General features: G+C 42.0%; 1 protein-coding gene across 2 annotated transcripts in view; it reads right to left on the minus strand.

Annotated features, from left to right (window-relative positions):
- Positions 1-333: 333 nt before the first annotated feature.
- Positions 334-27181, minus strand: part of BEST3 (bestrophin 3) — a gene marked incomplete at both ends in the record, with an annotated part of 40266 nt that continues 13418 nt past the window's right edge. The window contains 6 exons of one of the 2 annotated variants that reach the window (XM_082850976.1): positions 334-1508; positions 18835-18986; positions 19761-19841; positions 22816-22968; positions 23077-23154; positions 24570-24724. In XM_082850976.1, coding sequence (XP_082707102.1) covers positions 578-1508; positions 18835-18986; positions 19761-19841; positions 22816-22968; positions 23077-23154; positions 24570-24724 — 1550 coding nt within the window. Of the gene's footprint in view, positions 1509-18834; positions 18987-19760; positions 19842-22815; positions 22969-23076; positions 23155-24569; positions 24725-27181 lie in introns of those variants that run through there. The other variant, XM_082850977.1, reaches the window with a different exon arrangement.

A 27181-nucleotide genomic window follows, 5' to 3' on the forward strand; every position in this document is an offset into this window, starting at 1 on the left:
TCCGGGAGGTCGGAGGTCGGAAAGGAAATTGAAGGGCGATGGAGCTTCCTGATGCTGATGAGGCTTAAGAATTAGGAAAGATAAGAGTTATAGAAAGTGGAGTGAGATGGTTAGAAAGCCTCAAACAAGGAATCAGCATTAGGAAGGGGCTTTTGAGGCATCGTATGATCCATCTGCCTGTCTTTATAACTGAAGAAAAGAAGAAAGGGAAAAAATAAAAGGGAAGAGAGAATCCTTTGTTTCTCTATTGGCAAAACTAGGGGATTGGACCATGATCTATAAAGCCCTTTGCAAAGCTAACAATCTATGAATTTATAAGGCGTATATATTTATATATTTAAGGTTCCTTATTTGGTTAAGATACCTCACTGTGGTCTGCGTAACTTCCATGAAAGTCACTTTGTAGTGGGTGGCGTGAATGTGTTTGATTTTCTCAGGTCTCAAAAAGTCAGGATCATAATGCCCTTCAAAGTTTTAAGTAGCTTATACGGTATGATCATTTAAAAAAAAAAATTGACCAGCCCCCAGGGATGTTCTGGAACTAATACTTGAACTTTTGGGAAAGTAAGAATCTAGGCTAGAGCCAGGTCCTAGAACTTTCTGGCCTTCCTTTGGGTGACTCCTCCGTTTGCTCGTGGTTAAACTCTATGATATCCGTTTCCTTGGTGTCCAGGTTTTCCATTAAATACAGCACATCAGGAGAGACTCGAGAACCAGCCACAATGTTGATTCCACCGGTCTCTGAGGATGTTTCTGTGTCAAGTAAAGGAACTGGCTCAGGGCTCACGGGATCCGGACTTAGGCCTGCCAGGGAGGTGCGGCTGGACTCCACCAACCTCGGGAGGCTCCACCTTTCTGGGGACTTGTCACTCTCATGAGGGTCCTCCTCAGAGGCAAACTGGAGGAGGTTTCTCTCAGCTTTGGCTGGAACAGTCTGGGAACTGGGGTCCCTAGAAGGTGCCCCTTTCTCTGAGGGGAGCGGGACTGACCCCACAGGGTCTTCCTGCTGCCCAGTCCTGCTCGGCTGAACCCCAGTGAAGTCAGAGCTCTGGATAGAGGCAGTGGAGTCGTGGTGGTCGTCCTCTGCCCTGGACACTGCCGCTTCGGCTGCTGTGACCAGTACCTCAGGGACCCATGGCGTTTTGGTGGGGTAGCCCCTCACTCTGGACGGTGGAGTCAGGCTGGCCTGTCGGAGGGTGGGCAGCTCTCCCAGGCTGGCGTGCAGCTTGGGGCTCCCCTCTGGGGTGCAGGGGTGCTTCCAGGTGGCTGAGGCATGGTGGGGACTTCTCGAGGGCACGTGCAGCAGGTCCCTGGCTGGGCTGAGGTCGCCCGGGGGTAAGAATGTGGAGCTGTCGCTGGCCTGTCTCCTGTAGCTTCTCCTCCTGGGGCTGGAGGCGCGTTCGTGGGTGCTCAGGAACCTCTTGACTCTTCCAATCATGGAGCGGCGATGGCCATGCTTCTCGTAATCCCACAGCCAGTCCTCGCCAGGCAGGTCGGACCCCGACAGCCTGAAACACACAAGGACAAAATGCAGGCAGAGCAACTTCAGGGGCCTAACTTTGTGTTGGGGCCAGAGGCTCAAAGGTAAGGACTGAGTTCGGTATTTTCACATTACAGATTTTGGAAGGGAGGAGGCAGGGGGACTTTAACTGGAGATAATCTAGCAGAGGTTCTCAAACTTTTGGGTCACTGGACCCTTTTAAACTTCTAAAAAATTACTGAGTACCCTGGCGAGATTTGTTTATGTGGTTATAGCTATTGCTAGTTACTGTGTGAGAAATGATGACTGAGGAATATGAAAAAGCACAAGAATCTGCAAGCACTCATTCCATTAACTAAGTGATGACATCACTACATAGCCTCCGGAAAATTCTACCGCACCTCACAAAAGGACAAGAGTGAGAAAGGCAGATACGTTTCATGTTATTATGAAAATAGTTTTGACCTTAAGGACTTGGGTCTTAGGGTCTTGGTTCTTGGGGATTTCCAGAGGTCCCCAGCCCATATTTTGAGAATCACTGATCTAGAGACTTAGACGTTAAAAAAAAAAAAAGATATAGTATGTGTTCTTTCTCCCTTGTTACAGGTGAACTAAAGTCATGTTTTCCCAGGACCCATATAACCCCCCAAAACAATGGATCACAGCTAAATTCAAGACAGTCCAAACAACAGCTAACATTTACCGACTATGCACCTTCCATGTATTAATTCATTCAATTATCACAGTAATCGTGTATGTTAGCATCATTATTATTCACATTCTGCAGGTGAGGAAACTGAGGCCCTGAGAGATTCATTAAGGCCATGTAGCTAGTGAGGGCTAAACCCAGAAGTCTGATTCCAGAGCCTTTGTTCTTAATCTCTTCTATATAAAGTCTGCTACGTAGGTGTCAAGAGATGAGGTAGAGCCCGGGGGCAAAATAATGTGTAAAATACAGTCCTTGCCCAGAGGTCATCTGCTGACATTCCTGGTCCATGCTTTGCACTTCTGTGCTTGTGGGAAAGAGTACATCCATGAAGCGGATGTGGACTCGCAATGCACTTGGGCTCCGCTGGTGATTAAGTCTGATGGATTTGTTATTGCTAAGAATATCCTGCTGAATTTTTAACATTTGAGACATAAAACACATAATCCTCCCATCTTTAATCTTCTCCTTCAAGGCTGGGATAAAAGGATAACTGAGAAAACAGTAAGGGATGTTGGTTAGTAAGGCAGGCTCCTGCCTCAGATTCTGTGGTTATTTGTCTCACATCCCTGTGGATATACAGTCTTAACGAAGTTCCAGGAAAAAATGCTTAAAGCCCTGCCCGTGATCAGGCCAGCCTAGTCCAGTGTTCGCACTGACATCCGTGGTGACAAGATGCTTTAACCAGGAGCATTTTATGGGACATAAAGGGAAAACTTGGAGCAGCATAATATTGGTGTAACCTGAAAGGGCAAAGTGAGCAGCCAAAGAAAACGTTGTTCCTCCATGTTTATGAATAAAAGATGGATGATTGAGATGATTAACTGGCTAAATGTCCTGGGATAGCATTCGGTTACAACCTTGTGCTGTTATTCTAAAGCCTTGGCAGTGCCCTTGGCTACCAGATAGCCTTCTGGCCCACCTTCCACTGTTCACGGCTCGGATTCTGTTACACTGGCTTGAGAAACGCAGACTCATGCTTCAGCAGCCTTGGTGACGCTGCTTGTTGCATTTCATTAGGTCAGATCTCCAGTCACACTTCAGGAGCCCATTTCGTTACGGAGACACCAGAGCAGTTGGTCACTAAGATTGCTGTGCCGGATGTGCTCTGGGAATCCGAGGTGGAGCTGGCAGTGTCTCTTTATAGGACAGGCCTCTGTCCTCCATTTGGGATCTTCACGTTTTATCTGGGATTTGCCTTCCTTAATTACTCTTTAAGCCACACAACCTTGTAAGAATGACAAAATCTTCTAGGAAAAAAATGTTTGTATTATGGTTACTTCAAAACTTCGTGAACCCTAAGGAAAAAACTTTCTAACTATGCACTGATGTAGTGGATATGTACACTCAACTGAGGCAAAGGATTAAGGCCTTGGGTCACACACTGGAGAAAAACAAACCAGTTGCAGAGAGCAAACAGGCCAGTGCTCTTGATGATGTTCTACTGATTCACCCACCGACGTCGGGCAGGACTGCCCATGAGGTCCTATTGCACCTTCCTGCCTCTGAGACTGTGGTGTGGACGCGTGAGATTTATCCACATAGCCAGCTAAATGCATTGAGCATCTGCCGTGAACACATTTGTTGCATTAAGTTCTGTATAACATAGTTTAGAAGGAGGAAGAAGGCATGTATATAAATAGCTAAATTGGGGGCAAAGTAAGTTGTTGAGCTGGTCTTTGACACTGCAAAGGAAACAGATAAGCAGAGAAGGGACAGAATATTGCAGGTGGAAGAAGTGACTTGAGAAAATTAGACAGCAGGGAACTTCAGGTGTTTGTGAGGACTGGGAAATACTTGGATTAGTGTACAGAATAGTGTCAGGCATAAAACTGGTAGCCTTGGACTGCGTCATGAAGAGTCTTATATACCAGGTAGAGGGATTAGGGCTTTCCCCCAGAGGCAGTGGGCAGCTGTGGGTCGTCTTTGCGAGTGGAGGGCATAACTAGAATTGTGTCATTTGGTAGTCGTGTCCAAGTGGGAAAAGCTACATGGAAAGCAACACTGTTGAATGTTCTCATCCAGAAATGCTTTGGATAAGAAACATGACTTGGGAACTTTCTTTCTTTCTTTTTTTTAAATAAATAAATAAATAAATTTGTTTATTAAAAAAAACAAGAAAACTGGGAAAGGCAAAGGAGAGAATTAAGAAACAAGAGACAGGTCTTGGCAGGGTGAACATTTTTAAAGGGTTATTAAGAAATAAGGCAAATAAAATGAATATTGATAGGAATGAAGCAAAGAGGAAAATGAGAGGAGAGAAGGACTTCCCTGGCAGTCCAGTGGCCAAGACTCCGCTGTTCCACTGCAGGGGGCATGGGCTCAATCCTTGGTCGGGATCCCGCATCCCACATCCCGCATGACGTGTGGCACAGCAAAAAAACAAAACAAAACAAAAATCAGGGGGCTAGCAACCTGGGAGAAGGCGGACGTGAGTCCCAGAACCAGCTCTGGAGATTCTGCTTGGCCATGAAAGTTTTTAAAGGGGAAAAAGGGGAGGTAATCTCAATGACTTGGGAACTTTCCACACCATTAGTCAGAAAGACCCATTAGTGGGTCTTTGGAAGAACACTTGGTGGTCTGTGATCTGGGGGGGCAGATTTCTGAATCTCATGCTGGAGTGATGAAGGAAGTCCTCCAGCTCTTCACGCTATCAAAGTGCAGAAGTGAAACTCCCCAGCGTGACAGACCTAATGACCTTTCTTCCAAATGTTTCTGTGATGGAGGTTTCATTGCCAACACACAAGACCCATCTCCTTTCTCTGGTTCCCAATATGACAGCAGAAACTGAGGTTTGAGGACAAAATGGTTTAAGCCTGAAAACATGCAGAATAGAATACATTAAAGATTATTTTTTTCCCAGTTGAAAGGATGTACCTTTTAGGTCCTTTGAGACTTTCTGCTCCTCCTTATTTGATTTTTATTTTATTATATTTAAAAGGGAACTTTATTATTTTTATTTATTTATTTTTGGCCGCGTTGGGTCTTCATTGCTGCACGTGGGCTTCTCTAGTTGCAGCAAGCAGGGGCCACTCTTCGTTGTGGTGCGCAGGCTTCTCATTGCAGTGGCTTCTCTTGTTGTGGAGCACGGGCTCTAGGCGCGCGGGCTTTAGTAGTTGTGGCACGAGGGCTCAGTAGTTGTGGTGCACGGGCTTAGTTGCTCTGTGGCATGTGGGATCTTCCCGGGCCAGGGATTGAACCCGTGTCCTCTGCATTGACAGGTGGGTTCTTAACCACTGTGCCACCAGGGAAGCCCCTTATTTGATTTTTAAAGACCTTTAGTATAGGATTAGTACAATCCTGAGGCCCAAATATAACACCACTTAAAATGCCCCAAAACAATTATAGCAGAAACATTGTATAATAGAATGTAAGCACCCTCATTATATTGCTATATTTTAGAGAAGATCAGCTGAAAAACCTAGGTCTGATGTTCTGGAATTCACTCAGACTGAGATAGGCAGGTAATTAGAGACTGGAGGATGTGCATGGAAAGTGCCATGCAGCCATTAGTGTCCAGCAGGTGGAATTTGAGAATTGCCTCTGTGGTGAGGAGAATGATTTATTTTGGGGGCTTGCAGAGCCAGGTTTACTGCTGCCTAGGCTGACCCCAGCTGTATGACCTTCGGAGAGTCACTTAACCTCCCTGTGGCTTAGCATCATACTTGAGTACAACAATACTTACTTTACCTGCTTTGCAAGGGTGTTTGGAAGTTCAAAAGGAATAATATACATGGAAACGCTTTGAAAAGTAGACGATATGAAAAGAACTCTGTCAATGACTGGCACACTTTCAGAGATGGTTTCCAAATCATCATCGACTACGCATGGTTAGAGGAAATAATAGTGTCTGTCCAAAAGTCACTCCCTTTTCTCCTTCAAGCGTGTCCTTTAAAAATGCTGCTACACCTCGAAGCTGCCACCTAACAATTAACATGTTGGAAGGGATGACTCCAACAGTTGTTTATTGATGAGACTAGGGTACTGAGTAGGTGGAGGGGAAATATAGGATGAGAGGAAGCTGGGTTTTTTGAGAGAAAGAAGATAAGACCAGTCAGGTGGTGGCACAATATACATCATCAATGCAGAAAAAGTGAGAATGAGAAAGGTTGTGGCACGTATTGGGCTATTTGTGAAAGGGAGGAGAAGTGTACGTGGCGGGAGAGAGAATAGATTATGTTAAGCTCGGCGGGCTAGTTGGTTCTAGTTGAGTCTGGAAGGAGGCAGAGCATGCATTATTTCTACAGGTCCAATCGATGTCAGGATTGGGATGTGTTCTGATTTCAATCTCAAGTGTTAAAAAAAGACCCCCAATTTTCAAGATGCCTATTGAGCACCTACAAACGGTCAACCCCTCAGTCTCCCTTGCCAATGACTAATGTCTGAGGGCTCCAGCAGCTGTGATTTAATTAAGGCCTCTTGAAAAGATGCTTGGATGCTCAGGGGTGCAGAAGAATACTTGTCACCTCCTGTTACCATAACAAAGAGGCAGGACACAGGACTGTGGAAGATGGCTGTAATGTATTTTTTTCAAAGCAAGCTTCTTGCAAAGGAAACCCCTTCTCATTAGTGTGATCAAGTAACTAACTATAGAGCTTCAAAGACTGAAGAATAAAACTAGATGATCCTTGTCTTTCCTTCCCTGTGGCCACTTTTAAAGTGGAATTTTGACAATTTAAATTCCAATGATAGGTCATTTTAACAGAACTGAAATGAGGAATTTAGGAAAATGATACTTAATACGATGAATTCTACTTCTCACATCAGATTTATTGTTTTCAAATTGCTTGTGTACTCAAAGTCAGGCGGCTGCCTTGGAGGAAGCCAGTAATTGCCTGAAAATCCGTCGGGGCAGAGGCACATGTGCAGGAGCCTTTATTCATGGGCAAAGCAAAATGTACTCTTCAAACCCATTAGAGGCACACATTGTAATTTTTAACCTTCTGCACTACAGAATCACCGTCAAAGCTGTAGCCGGGGGTTTATAAAATGAGTAAATAACCCTCATGCTAAGCTGGGAGGGGCGGGCTGAGTGTTGTGAGAAAACTCCAGTGGACAGAACGTTGTATCCACCCAGCAACACTCCCCCCCGAGCCCCTTCCCCCAGCGCCCTGCCCCACCGGCTAGGAAAGAGTTTCAAGCTGTGGAGCATCAGTGGAGGTTGTTGAGGCCAGAGAGCTGAACACCACCTACCCGCTGCCTCTCTGTTGCCTTTCTGATAGTTTGGACCAAGGATTATGGCAAATCTGGTTAAAGAACAAGCATATCTAGCCTCACGTTACCATTAGTCTCACCTGGCCTCCATTGGCTGTCACAAAAAGAAACTGTGGCCCAAAGTTAAAGTCCCCACCTTTCCGTACTCTTGTATCCTATGAGAGTTTTGTTAGAAAAGGAAAGTAAGCCATCTATACCTCTCATACCACTTAGAAGGTGAAAACTAAGCACCAGTGGTGACCCCATGCCGGTAAATGAAAGAATCCCTGAGCAAGTTCTAAAATTATGAACTTAATGCACATTCATCTCCTTGGGAGTTTCCATCTCTCCTTTCCCTTCTGGTACATTAAGTGAAAATCAATGTTCCAAGAATACGTTTTTGTAGAAGTTAGTGATTCAGAATTTGAGATATTTTTGGCTGTTTATGGCACAAGCATGCAATAGTGTGTGTGTGTGTGTGTGTGTGTGTGTGTGTGTGTGTGTGTGTGTATATACTCAGACTATGTTTTTTCTTGTAAAGTTAAAATATTTGAATATAGTTGGCTAAGAAGGGATTACTGAATAAAACATCCATCTAGAAATATATTTAACCACACTTTAATAAAGTCTTTGCTTGCTTGAAAATGTATTTTGATATATTTGAAGTATTATATCACTAAGAATACTTCTGACTCTACTGTAAAATCCTAAATGCTTTGTGCACATTAAATACATATACGTTTCACTGCAAAAAAAGTACTGTATTATTTCTACATATTCTTAGGACCTTGGGAATGAAGATAGATATGTAAAAGTCATTATTTCTGGGTATGTGGTTGTAGTTTCACAGAACCAAATAAATCTTAACTTCCTCAACCCCTAACCAGGAGGAACTCTTACAAAAATTTGAATATTACTCCTCTTTGTTAAGTGGATCCTTAATTCACATACCCATTCCTTAAGATCACTACCAACGTGAGGAAATTTGGACATATTTGAACCATGGCAGAAAGGCCAATAATACAACAGTGTTTTATGAACTGGACTGCAGTCAGCAGTTTAGGTTGCCAGGCTGAGAGCCTGCCTTTAGATTAGCAGGGCAGAGTGAGCACAGTCCCACGAAGACACCCCTCACGACACACTCAAGTGATCTATTTCATAAGCAGCTGCAGACTCTCTCCTCCAGAATTTCAAATCCTTTAGCTGTTATGGATGGATATTTCGTTAGGGTTTTTCCTATGCCTTTAAGGAATTATTGCTGTTTGGATTTCCAAGACAGGATTTAAAGGGAGTTATGAGACTTCAGGTCTTTAATTTCCATGTGTTCCATTCCTCAGAGCCTTAAAAATCCGTGCTAATGGATAATCCCAAGTATTTAAAAAATAATAAGAATTTTGGAGTGAACTCATGATATTATAATGTGAAGACAAGCATTCTACCTCAAGCTAGCTGTGGTAGGCTGGGCCGGGACCTCATTTTAAAAAAAATTATTTTCAGCAATGTTGGCTTGCATTTGAGCATTCTAGGTTTGTTTTGGTTAAGTGAGGTTTATCAAGCATAAGTGTCCACCGTTTCCCAAAGAAGACCTTTTTCAGTTTAGGGCTTGTGCATGTTTTCCTGATAGGCAACTTCTGGACAACTCTTCTTCTGGCAGCTTATGAGTGTTTTCTTAATCTTGGTTACTAGTGTGTCCATGGTTAAGCTAATGAAAAGATTCCTTAATTAAAATAGCAGATCAGAAAGCATTCTATATTATGACAAAGAACAAACTAAAGAGCTTCAACTGAAATTATCTCAGGTGTGGTAATGGGAACAGAGTTTAAATAGGAAAGATTCTTTTTCATTGTTCAGTTAATTCATAGGATGGTTTATTAAGTGGAGATTAGTAGTTTATTACAATAATTAACATGGTTTATTAAATGCTTAAGACAAGTATATCTATGAAAGCATTTCTATTCTGGGTGCTCAGTTCAGATTTTCAACTGGCCTTTTTTCATTCAAAGTGGTCATTCTGAAGCTGATTTTGTCGAATTGAGTGCTTTTTATTTATTTATTTTGGCCACACCATGTGGCACGTGGGATCTTAGTTCCCCCATCAGGGATTGAACCCATGCCAGCTGCAGTGGAAGGACGAAGTCCTAACCACTGGACCGCCAGGGAATTCCCTGAAGTTGATTTTTAACATGCCACATACAAAGATTGGGAGATGGAACTTCAGCATTGGTTTGGTGTTAGAAATGATAAAATGCTGTTTTAAAACAGAAGCTTTTGGTCTTAGATTCAACAGAGAAAGATGGGCTTTGTTAGTTATAACTTCCTTCGGATTAAGACATGATGATGCTTGGATGTGGTGAGAACATTAGTTCCTGCTTCACTAGCTGAACAGGCACCATCTCCCCATCGCCCTTTACAACATCCATCTTCAGCTCCCTCCCTCCAGCTCAGGCTCTGAGGCCTCCTCTCTCCCTGCCGCCCCCGCCCCATGTCTTCTTTAGGCCCTTCTCTGTCAAGTCCTCTGGCTCCTGTGTCTTCCCTCTCCTCCAGGGAGCTCCTTTCACTCTGCCTGTCCTTTTTTGTTCCTTTCTCAGAGCAACAAGAGTTATCAATTTATTTCTTTATTACATCTTGCTTCATCTTATAAAGGATTTGAGGTAGCTTATACAAATAAACACAATGCAATAATATATAAAGTTAGGCTAAGATGATAGAGCTAGAATAAGGAACACTAACAAGATGAGACCAAAAGAAACATGCCAAAAAATCTCACAGACTGACTAAAGGTGGTCTACAACTTGGGTTTTCAGCTTTCAGCAGCCAAAATGAAAAGACCCTCCTCAATTATAAAATTCACAGTCTGTAAGAGAAATAGTGTAAGAGTTACCCAGAAGAGGCAAAACTTTCTTTTTTCCCACAGATGTCTGAGATAAATTTTCCCCTGTAGGACCTCTGATAAAAGGGATGCTAAGTCATACAGTGGACAGAACTACAGTAAATACCACAGGGAGTCTTAATGGGTCTGTCCAGACAAGGCCGGGGCATAACGGTAAAGTGAAATTCAGTAGAGATGGTTAAAGTAATTCCAAGGATTGGTGGTGGGGTGGGGAGGGCAGGTTCCTCTTTCCCTCTCAACATGCTTAAGGTGTTCCCATCCTAAAATGTTATAAAACAAATAAAAAATATGACATTACCCTCGACTATGTCTCATTGGATACTGTCTGGTCTATTTCTTCCCCCCAGTCCAGACTTCTCAAAAAAATAGTACATGGATAGTTAATGAGTTAAGGAATTATTGTGACTTTTTGGTCTTTTTTTTTTTTTTTTAGGCATGAAAATGATATTGTGCTTATATTTGCTTCACAATGGTTCAGTGGTGGGTACTGTAAAGGTGGGTGGGAAGATGGGTGACACCAGGTTGGCCATGACTTGATAGTTGAAAGTGGGTGATGGCTACGTGAGGTTCATTATAGTTTGTCCTCTACTTCTGTATATGTTTGAATTTTTCCATTATAAAATTATTTTGAAAACAGTTTTCGTTGGCAATCTTGATCTCCTTGCCTCCCAATTTAGCTTCTGCTCAGCACTCTCACTTAAGTCTCCAATGACCTTAAAATGCAAACTCCTATGGTGTTTTACAGACTTTATGTTGGAACTTCCACCCTCGGTCTCTATGACAGGGCATTCTCTGGGTTATTCTCCTGCACCTGTAGTGATCATTCGTGCTCTCTCTCAAGGACTCCTTTTCCTCTGACCACCCTTTAAGTGACAGTGTTCTACCCTTTGTATTTTGTCCTACTCACTTGACACAGTTCCTGGGTGCTCCCACCCACTCTTTTTTTTGCGGTACGCAGGCCTCTCACTGTCGTGGCCTCTCCCGTTGCGGAGCACAGGCTCCAGATGCGCAGGCTCAGCGGCCATGGCTCACGGGCCCAGCCGCTCCGCGGCATGTGGGATCCTCCCGGACCGGGGCACGAACCCATGTCCCCTGCATCGGCAGGCGGACTCTCAACCACTGCGGCACCAGGGAAGCCCGCACCCACTCTTTAGGTTGTAACAACCCATGTACTGATAGCAGTCAAATGCATCCCCCTGCCTAGACTTTGTCTCTGTGCACCCTGCCCGCTGGCCACCTCCATGTGAATTGCCCACAGATGGCTCAAAGGCAACCCACGCAAAAGGAAGCTCATCATCTTTCCCTTTCAGCAGCTCCTCCTTGCTACTTTCTATCATCCTTGGTTCATTACCAACCACCCCGTCATACTTCACTCCTTCTCCTTTCTCGAATCTGTCCCTTCTGCCATCTCCACTGTCCGCATCCCTGGAAGCGCCACCCTAGTCTGGCCCTTATCCTCTCCCGTCTAAACTATACTAAGGGCCTGCTCACTGGCTCTCTGGCTCTGGTCTTATCCCCAGGCATCCATCTTTCAGCCAGCTGCTAGGACAACCTGCCTAAAACACAAATGTGACCATGTCATTTAATAGCTTTGGAAAAAGGCTGAAACTCTTTACTCAGGCTGTAAAGTCCCCCATAATCCCCCCTTACCTCCCCCTCCAGATTCATTTCTTGGCTTTTCTGCTTGCATATCAAATTGTTACTCTAATAGAAGCACAGAGTAGAAAGACAGTTGCCAGGGGCTAGGAGGTTGGGGGAAATAGGGAGAAAATAGGTAAAAAAGTACAAACTTTCAGCTATAAGATGAATAGGGTTTGAGAAACTAATTAAAACATGGTGATTATAGTTGATAACACTGTTGCATAATTGGAATTTGCTAAAAGAGAACTTAAATGTTCTCACCAAAAAAAAAAAAAAAAGATAAATATGTAAGGTGATGGATGTGTTAATTAACTAGATGGGGGAATCCTTTCACAATGTATACATATATCAAATCACCACAATGTGTACTTTAATTATCTTATAATTTTATATGTCAACTATACCTCAAAAAAGCTGAAAATTTTAAAAATTGTCACTTTGAATACACTATCATTCCTTTCTGTCTTTGCTCATATGGCCTGGAATGTACCTTCTGCTGAATCCCCTCACTCTTGTGTGCTAGCTCTAAATTCATTCTTTTTTTTTTTTTTTTTTTTTTTGCGGTACGCGGGCCTCTCACTGCTGTGGCCTCTCCCGTCGCGGAGCACATGCTCCGGACGTGCAGGCTCAGCGGCCATGGCTCACAGGCCCAGCCGCTCCACGGCATGCGGTATCTTCCTGGACCGGGGCAGGAACCCGTGTCCCCTGCATCGACAGGTGGACTCTCAACCACTGCGCCACCAGGGAAGCCCCTAAATTCATTCTTAAAGATGCACATTAGACTCCCCAACTCTAAGGGCCTTCTTTGATTCACCAGACCCTGTGAAGTGTACCTTCACTGTGTTCCCATAAGACTCTCAGCGTTTCTCTATTGCTGCATTTACCACATTGTATTGTGACTTGTCTCCTCATTATGTCTGTGAGCTTAAAAGGTGTGTTTTTTTGTTTGTTTGTTTTTGCCTGTCTGTAGCATCTGGCATAGAACCTACCATATACTAGGCCCTAAAAGAAAATATTGCCTGAATAAATGAATGAGTACGTTCCACATGTGAAGATACAAGGAAAAACGTGATAATTTAAATTTGCACTTGAGATAAAAATGAGAGGGGGGAATTACTTTATTTCAGTAATGTATATTTGGTAAATGTGTAGAAAATAGGGCAATATTTTGGCCATGTTCCTGAATATAGAGAACAAAAGAATTGTCTCCAGGGAATTCCCTTTTTATATGGAAATGAGTAGTGTGCTGAATGTGAAAGAATGTAGGAGGCAGCGTAATTTCTCAGGTTGCCCTTGGATAGTACTTTTGCTCAGTTATTGAAGGGCATTGCCTCGATTTTGGAATTTCTGGGTCATGGGAATTGTGATTACAAACCTGAAACATTGATATGAAAAGATGAGGCAAATCTGATTTCTGAATTAAATATGCTGGGAACATATGTTCTAAATAGAATAAGAAAATAAAAAAACTCATCCAGGAAAGGATTTTTCATGTGCATCAAGCAGCAAACACTGAAATGTTTGCTTCCATACTATGTTGACACCTAGTCTTCATCCTAATGCAGAGAACTCATTGGCTCAGTCATCATCAACCACCTGTGCTACAGTAATCCTTACTTCTACCTTCCCTTTTCCCTGAGCCTCTTTCAGATTGTTTACTTGGTATTGATGTTGTATTTGAGTGAACAATTCAATGCTTAGGGAATTAGCTTTTAAGATTTTAGAGGACATCTATTGTTTCTGCCAGCCCAGAAAACCATTCACCCTTCTCCTGGTAATAGCACTGTGATTTTTCTTAAGGTATCATTTACTCCGTATGGCTGGTTGGGGCTGACCACACTCCTTGGTCCAAAGATGGATGCACGAACCAACCTTAGCTAATCAAAATATTGTGTCTTCCTGTTGATAGTTATTAGTTCAGGAATGGGCATGTTAGCCAAGCCCAGCCAATCATAATAAATCCAGTACTTTAGTTTTAAGAGTTAGCAAGGAGGTGTGCTCTTTCCATAGGATTTGCTGAGAAGATAGGTTGGACATCTGGAGCTGCTGGCTGCCATCTTGCCTTTCTGCTGTCAGGAGGGGAGAGCCTCCTGAAACCTGAGCCAGTGGAGAGAAAAGTAGAACTGAGGGACAGGGAGGGCAATGCGGGTCTTGGTGACATATCTGAGCCTCTGGATCCAGTCACACCCGAAGCTAGACTACTTTCTGAATGTGACCCAAGAAACCCCTTGTTGCTTAAGTTAGTTGAGTTGGTTTTCTGTCATAGGCAACCAGAAACATCTTGTCTAATAGCACAATCATTGAAAGAATCGACACTAATGGATCAAAGAGGGCATTCCTGTGAATGCTGGCTTCCAAAAGCCTGAATTCCTGCAGTGACCTTTCCTGGACTGTGAGGCTCCCCTTTAGGATCCTCATTCATGCAGAAAGTCAAGATCAAGTGAGCTTTTGCCTAGTTGTTTCTTTGATCAATTGGTTCTAGCAGAGTCCAGTTAAAGCCTCCCCTAATAGACCCTGGCCTTTGCCTGTGCCTGGTCCATCCTGCTAGTAAATAGGCCATCTTAACTACAGGATTCTCTCTGACAACTGGTAACTTTTTGCTCCATTCTTTTTTTTTTTTTAAAGTAGGTGATGAGTCTTTATTTCTTTTTAAAAATCATAGACCTGTTTATTTTCACTAACATTTTGTGACTCTAGAACTAGAACATTTACTTCTTTTTTTAAAATTTATTTATTTATTTGTTTTGGCTGCGTTGGGTCTTCATTGCAGTGCGCGGGCTTTTCATTGCAGTGGCTTCTCTTGTTGCAGAGTACGGGCTCTAGGCGTGCAGGCTTCAGTAGTTGTGGCACGCAGGCTCAGGAGTTGTGGCTCACGGGCTCTAGCGCTCAGGCTCAGTAGTTGTGGCACATGGGCTTAGTTGCTCCGCGACATGTGGGATCTTTCCGGACCAGGGCTAGAACCCGTGTCCCCTACATTAGCAGGAGGATTCTTAACCACTGTGCCACCAGGAAAGTCCCTTCTTTCTTTTTAAATAATTTTTATTTTTTAGGCCCTGCCGTGCGCATGTGGGATCCTGGTTCCCTGACCGGGGATCAAACCCATGCCCCCTGCATTGGAAACGTGGAGTCTCAACCACTGGCCCATGAGGGAAGTCCCTTTTTCTCCATTCTTAAACACCCTACCTCCTGGTTTCCTCTCAAGCATTTTATTTTCTTTCCCAAATTTCCAAGGTTAGTTTAATATGAAAAATAGCTTAGATTTGTTTAATCTTTCTGTGCCTCAGTTTGACATCCACAAATAAGAAATCTGTACTAGTTGATAATAATGCTCTACATTTATATCTAGAGTGTTTTTATGCTTACCATCTAGTTTAATCTTCCCAGTAATCATTTGGGTTATATATTTTCTCCAAGGTCTTGTAAATTCCTAATGCATGTTTCTGTATTTAGAAATAGGAGAAATATGTATTTTAATTCTTTCTAAAGAACATGGACACTTGCAAAGGAATGTAAAATTATGATGATTAGGATGAATATGTAGATCAAGATAAAAATCTTGAGGACCAAAATAAATTATCATTTTAACCATCATGCAAAAACAATTCAATGGACATTAGAAATGGAGAACAAGTGGTACTTGCAGTCCAAATAGTCATTACGATGATTCCCCGGCCCTATCAATGGTGCTGGTCTCTTTTCTTTTGCAAGGTAGATCTTCAGATACTTTGCATTAATTAATGACGGGAGTGGAGGGGAAGTTTAAAGCTTACTCAGTGATCTAAAAACAAACTCACAGAAAAACCTCTCCTATTAATTTTCAAAATTGAGAGGGTTGCCAGATATCCATGAAACTGCCACTGCAGAATATATTGGGTTGGTCAAAAAGTTCCTTTGGTTTTTAAGTAAAAATAAAAGACACATTTTTCATTTTCACCAAGATCTTTATTGGACAACGTATTCACCCTTTTATTCCGCTACCTTCTGCCATTTTTCACGTAACTTCATAATTCCATCTTCCCCAAACTTTTTATCTTTTTGAGCATAAAACTGTTCCGGGTGCCTTTTACAGTCTTCCAGGGCATTGAAATTTTTTCCATTAAGAAAATTTTGTAAAGACCAAAATAAATGGAAATCCGAAGGTGCAATGTCTGGTGAATACGGTGGATGAATCAGAACTTCCCAGCCCAGCTGTAACAGTTTTTGCCTGGTCATCAAAGAAACATGTGGTCTTGCATTATCCTGATGGAAGATTATGCGTTTTCTGTTGACCAATTCCTGATGCTTTTTGTCGAGTGCCACTTTCAGTTGGTCTAATTGGGAGCAGTACATGTTGGAATTAATCATTTGGTTTTCCGGAAGGAGCTTATAATAGAGGGCTCCCTCCCTATCCCACCATATACACAGCGTCACCTTCTTGGGATGAAGACCGGCCTTTGGTGTGGTTTTTGGTGGTTCATTTCACCTGCCCCACGATGTCGTCTGTTCCACATTATTGTACAGTATCCATTTTTCATCGCCCGTCACAATTTGTTTTAAAAATGGAACATTTTCGTTACATTTAAGTAGAGAATCACACACGGAAATACGGTCAAGAGGTTTTTTTCGCTTAACTTATGTGGGACCCAAACATCAAAGCGATTAACAACCAAGCTGGTGCAAATGATTTTCAACGCTTGATTTGGATATTTTGAGTATGTGTGCTATCTCCCTCGTGGTATAACATCGACTGCTCTCAGTTAGTGTCTCGATTTGATTGCTATCAACTTCAACTGGTTTACCCGACTGTGGAGCATCGTCCAGCGAGAAATCTCCAGCACGAAACTTCGCAAACCACTTTTGACACGTTTGATCAGTCACAGCACCTTCTCCATACACTGCACAAATCTTTTTTTGCGTTTCAGTTACGTTTTTGCCTTTCTTGAAATAATAAAGCATAATATGCCGAAAATGCTGCTTTTTTCCTTCCATCTTCAATATTAAAATGGCTACACAAAATTTCACCAATTTCGGTATTTTTTAAATGCACACTGATATGACAGCTGTCACAATACAACCTAACAAAATTGTTTTGAATGAGGACTAAAGACAACTAAGCGCTACTAGAGCCATCTTACGGAAAAAAACGAACGAACGTTTTTGCCAACCCAATATTACAAAAGGCTGAGAACGTTTTTGCCAGCCCAATATTACAAAAGGCTGAGAAGTGCACAGCAGGAAATTACTGTTTATGGAGACTGAGCAGTCTGCTGGGGTAGGGATGAGTACCTTGGTCTGGAGGAGGTCCTGGACAGGAGCGCCTAGGCTTAGCAGGCATCTAGAAGCCGAAGCAAGGAGTAGGCAACCTTCACCAAGCTGTGCTTTGAGGGCAGCAAGGTGAGCGTCCCGGCTCCTGCATCATCTCATTATTTGCCACAATTCCTGAGATTCCACTTCCAGTCATCTTTTTCTTTGGGTCTTGAAGAGGTTTCAGCCTCAGAGGTTATTTTGGAGGAGCACCCCAAACCATTATTTTTGAGGATTAGGAGACATTGAGCTAAAAATAAAGCCTTATAGGGATAGGATTGAAGCTAGATATTCTCATACTAGTATTAAAAACAAGACAACAGGCCCAAAATAGAGTCGCTTATGCTAAGCCCCATGTCACCAAACGGAGACATGGTTTCGGTTCTTCCAGAAATGGAATCTTAAACCAGTCAATCAGGATTTGCCTGATCAGCACTGCTTAGGTAGTCTGCCTTCTAGACCCCTGCCATCTCCTATAGGAAAGTGACCTTGTAATAACCAACCCACTTTTTTGCCTGGTGTAACAGCCTTTTTCCTGCCCCCTTCTGTCTACACAAGTCTTTCGCTTGTATGGCCCCTTGAAGCTCCTTTCTCTTTGCTAGATTGGATGCTGCCCAATTCATGAATTGTTGAATAAAGCAGTGAGATCTTTAAAATTTACTCAGTTGAATTTTGATTTTTAACAGTAGAGAAAGAGGAGGGCTGAACTGTATTGGGGGAAGAGAAAGAAGGTCACAGGTGGCAACTTTAGACACGATCTCACTTCACAAATCTGCTTAGAACTGACCTCAGGGAAGAACGAACCATAGTTTTGCCAAAAAGTTATAAGAAAAACTCCGTAGAAGTTTTTCTTTTTTCTGTAATTTTTTGGAGGGGCTCTTTTTACTTTTCTAAATTTGTCCATACTCTTCTCTTTAAGTTACTTGGAAACTGTAGCATCTGCCTTCAGCAAATATACTTAAACTTGCCCCACATTCACACATTTCTCCAAAATCAGATACAGTATCAGATTTAATAAAATTATTCAAGAACTGTGCATGATTTACTGCAGGCCTCAGCCCCTTTATTTAAAGCTCATAGTACATAGGGACAGATTGTTATGTTAAAACAGCTGAACAGACACTGGCTTGTATACTAAACAAGTCAGTTTGATCAAAATATAATCTTAGAGAACACTTTTGATAAAATTTATCTTAAGGCTTGCTTGTCTCAGAATAGTCTAACACAGTGCCTACACATGGTATATACTCAACAAATACTTGTTAAGGTGCATTTCATTATGATAGTCATAATTAAATAATAAACAACTGTATAATTAAAATAGTAAACTACTCTTCAAGTTGGAAGGAAAGACAGAGGATAGTTTCACAACTACTGGAAAATTTGCTGTGGTATAAAAGCAAGGTACAATGCAAATTACCTCAAAACACACATACACACACACCATATTTAAATCAGAAACTACAGTCTCTTTAATTTCTCACTCTCTTGGACATATTAATTATGTCTGAAAATTTGAAAAGGCTACCATTGTAAGATATTAATAATTGAGAGTTCTTATGAAAGTAACTTCAGGACCACATCACAAAAAGATCAGAACAGTGACTTCTAAATATTGATGATTTTTAAAAAGGCGCTTACCCCATTTCAACTGTTGACCCCAGAAATGAGGGTATGCAGTAGTCAGCAGCTGCCAGTGTATACGGTGGTCGAGCTGCAGAATCGTCCCAGTAAATGTCCTTCTTCATTTTGGGTAAGCTCATGTGCATTTCATCCACGGCTAAAAGGGAGACCTAAAATCATCATTATAGTGTTAGAATAATTCAGATGTGAATTGTATTTATAAAGAAAGAATAAGTTTAGTGGGTGCTGGGGTTTGGAATGGGATAGAACACAGTGTGAATGAGTGAATATACAAATGTCTCTAGTTCATATTTGCTTCAACCAGTGCTGCTACAGAGAGTTATACATGTCGTTCACTGCATAAGAGCACTTGGCAATGGGGATAAGTGGCGCCATAAAACTGTGTGGCTGCCACTTCATGTCATTGTTAATTTTTTTAGGTGGCAATAGGAAATAGATTAAAGAATGAATTAAAATATTGGTCTGTACTGAGATGGAAGTGGCTATGTAAAGTTAGTAAAGAAACCTACAAAGAAAACTGGCTTGAAATTGTATTTAAAAGGGACTAAATTGGGCTTCTCTGGTGGCGCAGTTGGTGAGAGTCCGCCTGCCAATGCAGGGAACATGGGTTCATGCCCTGGTCCGGGAAGATCCCACATGCCACGGAGCGGCTAGGCCCGTGAGCCATGGCCGCTGAGCCTGCGCGTCCGGAGCCTGTGCTCCGCAATGGGAGAGGCCACAACAGTGAGAGGCCCACGTACCGCAAAAAAAAAAAAAGGGACTAAATTTTACCGGAACTGAGATCCAGGACCCGTAACCTCGAAACAACATACTGAATAGCCAAACCTCTTTTGTTTGTGGCTAAAGCATTCAAGTTCAGGGGCCGGCATTCAGAGTCTGTTTAGATTATTAATGTTTGTAAAGGAAAGAAAAACTCCTCTAACCTGCAGATTTCTGTCAATGCACCAGTTAGTTTCAAAGTCATCATCATCTTCTCCAAAAGGGTTGATAAGTTGCTCAGCTACCTGCAATTGAGAACATAGAATAAGTCCACTGTGATGCTGTGAAGACTAAGAGTGAAGGTTGAAGAGGATTCCTGTTTCACTCTCTGCTTTCTTGGGTCACCTTTCATAATAGGAAGCCTAGAGCGGAGTGGGTTGTTCTGCAGATGCAGATATTTATCAGCCAGTGAGAATGGACTCAGACCGTGAGTCACGCACCTGCAGAGTCTGCTCTCCAAAAACTCTGTCTATTCAGCTGATGACAATGCAGGCCCCAACTAGGAGAAGCCATGGGCTGTTTAGGAGCCAAATGACTGATTCTCAGGTACAAATCAGCCAGCAGATATCAAAAAAGCATTGTGATAGGCACTGCGCTAGGCACTTTGAGGGGTACGTAGCCTGTGCTCTGAAAGAATTTACAGAGGGCCAGGTGATGAGATAAAATGTAAATGTGGGCAAGGTTAAACAGCAAAGAAAGGCTTCACAAAATAATACAAGGAGATTTCATAATTATTGGACATAACTGCTAAATGAATGAGTCACAGAGCTAGTAAGTCATAAAGCTGGAATTTTTCTTACTTAGTTTTACCTTAAAGGATTCATGGCTATCTAGTAAGTTACTTTGAAGTTAAGTAACTTCTTATCATATATCTTCTAACAGTTGGTAAGTATTAGATGTTCTTACCATGTTCCTGAACTGAATACCTTTCTTGATGAGAGATTTATATGCCAAATATGTCTCACCTGTTAGTCTCTATTTTCATTAATTCCCTTTGATTTTTATTACCTGGACGTGTGCGCGCGCGCGTGTGTGTGTGTGTGTGTGTGTGTGTGTGTGTGTGTGTGTGTGTGTGTGTGTGTGTGGTTTTACATTGGGCCTAGATGTAAAAAACTTACAAGTGTATAAAACAAAGGCGCCATTGATTAGTTGAGTTCCTAGATTCTGAGACTATTTGGTAGAAAATCTACCTACTTTTTTTTAGGATTTAAGTCTAACCACTACATCAAAATCACGTGGAGAGCTTTTAAAGAAAATTGATGCCTGGGTCCGCACCCCACCCCCCTCCGAGATTCTGATTTAATGGGTGTGAGGTTGAGCCCAGGCATCATTATTGAGTAGAGCTCCCAGGAGTTTTTGATGTGTGGCCATTGTTGACAACCACTGACTTAGAGAAGGACATCCCTTTGTTCTAAGGGACAGCCTGTGGCAGGGCCCATGCCCCTGGATCAGTCACAGCAATATCCATTGTCAGAGTCCTTCATTGCAAGTTCCAAGGGGCTGTCTACCTTTCTTGTCTGGGGTTTTCCTTAAATTAAATGGGCCACTGGATGGGTCCTGAAAATATTTTTGTTACATCCAGAATTTCACTTTTATGGGATCCATCCTGCATATAGTATTAGAGTCTACATTTAACTACAAAAATGATATCCATGTTTCTGAATTGACTGTGTCACAAAAGTATCCTTTACTCACTTGGAGTCTCCATTTCCAGCAAACAACTGAGTAATACACCATTCGTAAGATTAAGATGAGTTTTCACACTTTGAAAAGGTTTATAAATATTAGAATTGTCAAGACAAAACTGCTTAGAAACTGAGATCCAGTCCACTGGGTGGGAAAACTCCCTTCTCTTAGGGTTACCTGTCTCTTAATAGGGCTAAGATTGTCTTTTCATATTTTGCCTTCAAAATATTTTATAAAGGAAAAGACTGTTAATATTTTAGAGAGCACTTCAGAAGGCAGGAACTGCTGGCTCTTCCTTCCAGGCTGGCCAAACATCTCATGTGGACACAAAGTGAAAAATAAAAAGCTCAGCACAACTCAGGGGAAAGGACAATAGAAGACCAGAGTGATTGAGTGTTTGGGCCAATTGTGGTGAGTTTGTGTTTATAGAAGTAGAGTCTACTTTTTTCTCTAATGGGAAATGAGAGCTATTAGTTTCTATTACTCTTTCTCTGTCTTAAATGGGTAAAAATAATTAAATCACTGTCATCTGGTTAAAACTGTTTTTGCCATTTGTAAAGGAAATGCCTTTACTCTTTGGAGGATAACTTGAAGTGCCAACATATTTATTTTTCCTGGTTAAAATTCAAACCAATGAAAGTAAAGGCATCTGCAGAGAAAATGCTTCCACAACCTGGAAGGCCTCGACGATGCACTGTGGCAGTTTGGAAGGTCAAACATTTGAAATTCTATTTTATTAAAATTATCTTCAAACTGTCTTTAGATTTCAGTTAACTTAATGAAGCCATTGTCTTTGATCTTTTTCTGTCACATACAAAAGAGATGGAAGAATCAGGCCTCTGACACTTTTACATACATCTGGGGTTGGGGGAAGATGGTAGTGGGAACAAATAAAATTCTACACTGATGATTGGACTAGTTGTTTTCACTGCTCTGACCTGTTTTTAATTTCCTGGCAAACCAAATATTGTCATTAATCCTGGGGTTTCTGGTTTTGATTCCGATGAATTCCTTTGAATCTCAGTTCTGGTTTTGAAAATGGAATGCATTTAATGTCGTGGCACAGCTAGTGGGATTTCAGGGGATAGAAGCTAACTATCTACAGAGCTGAGCAGAACCAAGATAATAATATAATTTCAATGCTTCAGTCTGAGACACAAGGCTTCTTATTTACTCTCTTTTACTCTGCTTAGTTGCTTGTTGTGGTATAAAGTATCAATGCAGGTACACTCATTACTTTAATTACATTATTGTAATCCTAATGCGAGCACACAAAGACTTAAAACAATCAGTGGCCATAAAAGAGTAGCGTCTGCATAAATGAGCTGCTTCAGACCCCTACAGTACAGTACTCACCACATCCCTGCCACTTTAATGCCCGGTTGAAAAGTAATAACATCTCCGAGCTATTAAGGGTTAAATCTGCCTTTGACTCGCTCATGAATGAGTGATTCAGTAAAGGGATCAGTGTGCAGAGTCTGGAACATGACAGAGATTACAGAGCAGGTCTCAGGCACTAAGACTGTTGGCTACCTTGAGCCATCCTGCATAGAAGAAGAATTGTAGGAGCGTAAAGATCGGAATGTAAAGATCTAAGTCATGCCCTGAGTAGCCTTTGGTGGGATCCAAAAACTGGCGTCCAATCAGGCACGCAAAGAAGAAGGTGTAGACAGCTAGCGTGACAACCTGAAACAGAGAGAAACCCGAGTGAGAGCACAGCGCTGGCTGCCCGAGAGAGACAGCATGCCAAAGTGGGCAAGTAGAAAGAAAAATCACGTGCCAAGGATTTGATACCTGGGTGTAGACCAGCGGAATCCCAACCCAGTCATAACCAAATAAGAGGCTGCACCAGGAGCGAAATCGGTTCATTTCCTAAGCCAGAAACAAATTAAACACGATTTACTAAGGTGATGGGTGTGGTAATAAATATTTACTGGGATTCAGAATATGGCCATGACTTTTAGGAATACACCTGTAAGATGATGAGAGAGACTTCGAAAGGCTAGAAACTGGTTCTGAAATCCACTCCAAAAGGAAAATTTTGAAAATGACAAGCTATCAACATAATTCAACAATGTACAAAAGGGATTAAGTATAGTTGGACATTTAAAAAAATATTAAGATAAATCAGGACTATATAGAAATATCCCCTACTCTGTTGAATTCATAATTTCCAACATATATATTGGCCCCAAGTGGTGGTAGGAAGGCAGTGGTTAATATTTTAAATAAATCGTTTCTAAATTATGTGGAGAGCAGATTATTTTTTGTTTCCTCGATTGCTTTTGAAAACATGCTTACTGTAGATCTTAGAAAAAAGAACTAAATACATCCTAAACCGTTCCCCCAACAAATGAAGACTTTAGAATGCTTCTATTGACAGAAAATCTATCCCTGTTTAAAGCAGGAAGGACTGGGATCCATTGATTTCTTTTTTCTCTATTGAACACAAGTTATTATTTAAGACTGGGAGAAAGAGTATACGTTAAATTGGGAGCTTTTTTTTTTTTTTTTTTGTGGTACGCGGGCCTCTCACTGTTGTGGCCTCTCCCGTTGCGGAGCACAGGCTCCGGACGCACAGGCTCAGCGGCCATGGCTCACGGGCCCAGCCACTCCACGGCATGTGGGATCCTCCCAGACCGGGACACGAACCCGTGTCCCCTGCACCGGCAGGCGGACTCTCAACCACTGTGCCACCAGGGAAGCCCAGGAGCTATTTTTAAATCATTCACTCCTTTTAGCCTAATCGAGGCAGGAGACTGTCATGACACAAATCTCTCTAGCCCTTCTATAAATTCGTTTCTCAAATGAATTCAGGATTATTTCATTTAATGAAAACATGGTTTTGTTTCCTGGAGCATCTGGAAAGCTGGGTTAACTTTGGGATATTCCTATTTTGGGGAACTGACTTGGGGGGGGCTTATTTCTACTCCAGATTTGGTCTGGGATCCTGGAGCTAGGAATGGCAAATGTGCCTTGAGGGCGCCAGATCCTTCCGAGCCCTGGCAGACATTGCTGATCAATCAAAGAACATTTTCTTACAGAGCCTATTACAAAGCCTACTTCTGTTTAAAACAGAGCCTCTAAGCAACCACCTGCAATCAATCTGAGTTAAACTGGGTACTATTCTCCTCCTGCATTTGAAGGTTCTGATACTAGCCCAGTCTTTCTGGTTCCTTTGGAACCAGGATTGAACAAATTGGACTCGTCCAGGTCCAACCTGTTGCATCCAGGTCCCTGTTGGTCTCTGATTAGCATCTTTTACTGACAGTTTACTATGTACTTACAGTCATCAATGATTGCAGATCAACACTGTCTCTGATTCTACCTTCCTTCCGGGCTTTAGCTGCAAGATTTCCAAACCAGATGAATGGAACCCAGTATTTCAGATGAGGAGATTTGAGGTGTTCAAATAATTTTCTTTCATCTGCTGTCATAAAACCTTTACACAAAATAAAAATAGCTAGATTATACAGACTTGGTTTAGCGCTAATATATTACCCTATATATTTCAGTGTCTACTATGTGAGCAAATAATGGGGGATATTCAAGAAATATAAAATAAAGGTTCCTGTCTCCAGTAGTTTTTACTTGTATCAGAGATAAGGAATATGTACTCACGAGCGCGCGTGCACACATGCACACACACACACAAGTTATATATCGGTATAGGAGGCAATGCATGTGAGCAATCCCTAACAGAGGCGGCCAGTAGGAAGTGAGGTGACATTAAATGTGGACTAGGACATCTGGGGAAGGTCTCTTCTTTAGGTTTTGGTTTATTCATCTAAAATTGGGAACAAGAATACTTAGAATTGTTTGGATTAAAAGAATAAAACGTGATAATGTATACAAAGCACTTAGTACAGTGCCGAACATGTGAATCGCATAACGTTTCATCCTGACCCCTCCTTTCAAACTCCTAATTAACCAGGACCTCTTCTTTGAAGCCTTCCTTGATTCCTTCCTTCTCCTTCCCCGGGGATTTCTCCCCTTCAAAGCTCTACCACGGTGCTTTCTCTTGCCTTGTATTATGATAATGTTAGACACAAATGTTTCCCCTGCTAAGACCCTTTGGAAGGGCAAAGAGCATATTATGTTCGTAGTCCCCACAGCATTTCGCATATACTTTTTACAAATTTTATTATTTATTTTATTTTTGGCTGCATTGGTTCTTTGTTGCTGTGCGCGGGCTTTCTCTAGTTGCAGTGAGTGGGGACTACTCTTCATTGCGGTGCGTGGGCTTCTCATTGCGGTGGCTTCTCTTGCTGTGGAGCACGGGCTCTATGCACGCCAGCTTCAGTAGTTGTGGCACACGGGCTTCAGTAGTTGTGGCTCGCAGGCTCTAGAGCACAGGCTCAGTAGCTGTGGCACGTGGGATCTCCCTGGACCAGGACTCGAACCCATGTTTCTTGCATTGGCAGGCGGATTTTTAACCACTGGGCCACCAGGCAAGTCCCATTCTTTCTAATGGCTGCATTCTAGTTAACTGTGTACAGTATTTTATATAAGTAGCTCTCTTTTGAATAGAGTTTTAAGTTGTTTTAATTTTCTTGCTACTAAAAATAATGCTGCAGTGACTATCCTTGTACTTACCACCTTGACTTTTTTTTTTAAGGATTATATAGGGGCATGAGGAATCATTTTCTTTTATTTATTTATTTATTTATTTTTTGGCTTCATCGGGTCAGTTGTGGCACGCGGGATCTTTCATTGTGGCACACAGGCTCAGTAGTTGCGGTGCGAGGGCTTAGTTGCCCCACGGCATGTGAGATCTTAGTTCCCTGACCAGGAATCGGACCCGTATCCCCTGCATTGGAAGGCAGATTCTTAACCACTGGACCACCAGGGAAGTCCCCCCACCTTGACTTTTTAAGTGGACTTTTAAATGTTCAGTATGATTTAGTATAAATGTTTTCTGAATTAAAGCTTGTTTCTAAAACTGATTTTTGTTAGATATGAATTTTGAGTTACTTTTGATTGAGAAATGCAATCATTTGCTTATGAAATTCTAACACATTCAGATGAAAATCAACTTTCGCCCTAATGTGACACAGTTTGTATCCTTAACCATCTGTAATCGGTTTATGAATCTGGTTTTCCTGCTTAAAGTAATCCTCCCTCCTTACCATGCAGACTGAGTTTTATTTAAGAGGTGTTGCTATAACAGAAAAGAACTCAAAGGAGAAGTGAGATATGCAATTTTGAAAGTCACTGACCCATAGAGCTTTGGAGTTACCTAGATCCTTGATGTGATCCAGGCCAGTGCTTTGAGAATATGGTCCACAGGTCGTGGGTGTCTGAATCACTTGTGACACCTATTATATATGGAGAGGGCTAGGCTCTACCATCACCTGCTAAACCAGACTCAATAGGGCAGGAGTTCTTGATCCAGTGTTGCACCTTTGCCTTATCCTGAGTGCCTTTTAGAAAATACCAGTGCCTTCACCTTATCCCTTGAGATTCTGATTCAATTGGTCTAGAGTGAGGTCCAGGTGTAAGCATCCTTTTAATCTTCCTGGGTAATTTAATGTAATTGGGTCCAGGCATTTACATGTTTACCAAGCTCTGCAGGAAATTCTGACCTACAGCAATGTTCAAAAATCACTGCCCCACTGAATGAAGATTCTGTTTATTCAGTATTTGAAATAAACAGAGTAACAACTACAGAGCCAATATTTACCAACAAGAGGCTAGTTTTAGATAAAACTCAGGTTATTTATATTAGCTTTGAAGGGGTCTGCCCATGCCTGGGGAATTGGACTCTCTCTGGTGGTCAAAGAATGAGTCTGAGAATTCTTGTCTTGTTTCTCAGTGCATTTCAAAGTTGTTGCATGATCTAGATAATCTGTTTGGTTTTTTTTAAGACTTGCAGAGTATGATTAAATCTGATGATAAG

This window comes from Leucopleurus acutus (genome assembly GCF_964270905.1).
Source record: "Leucopleurus acutus genome assembly, chromosome: 11".
Lineage (NCBI taxonomy): Eukaryota > Metazoa > Chordata > Mammalia > Artiodactyla > Delphinidae > Leucopleurus > Leucopleurus acutus.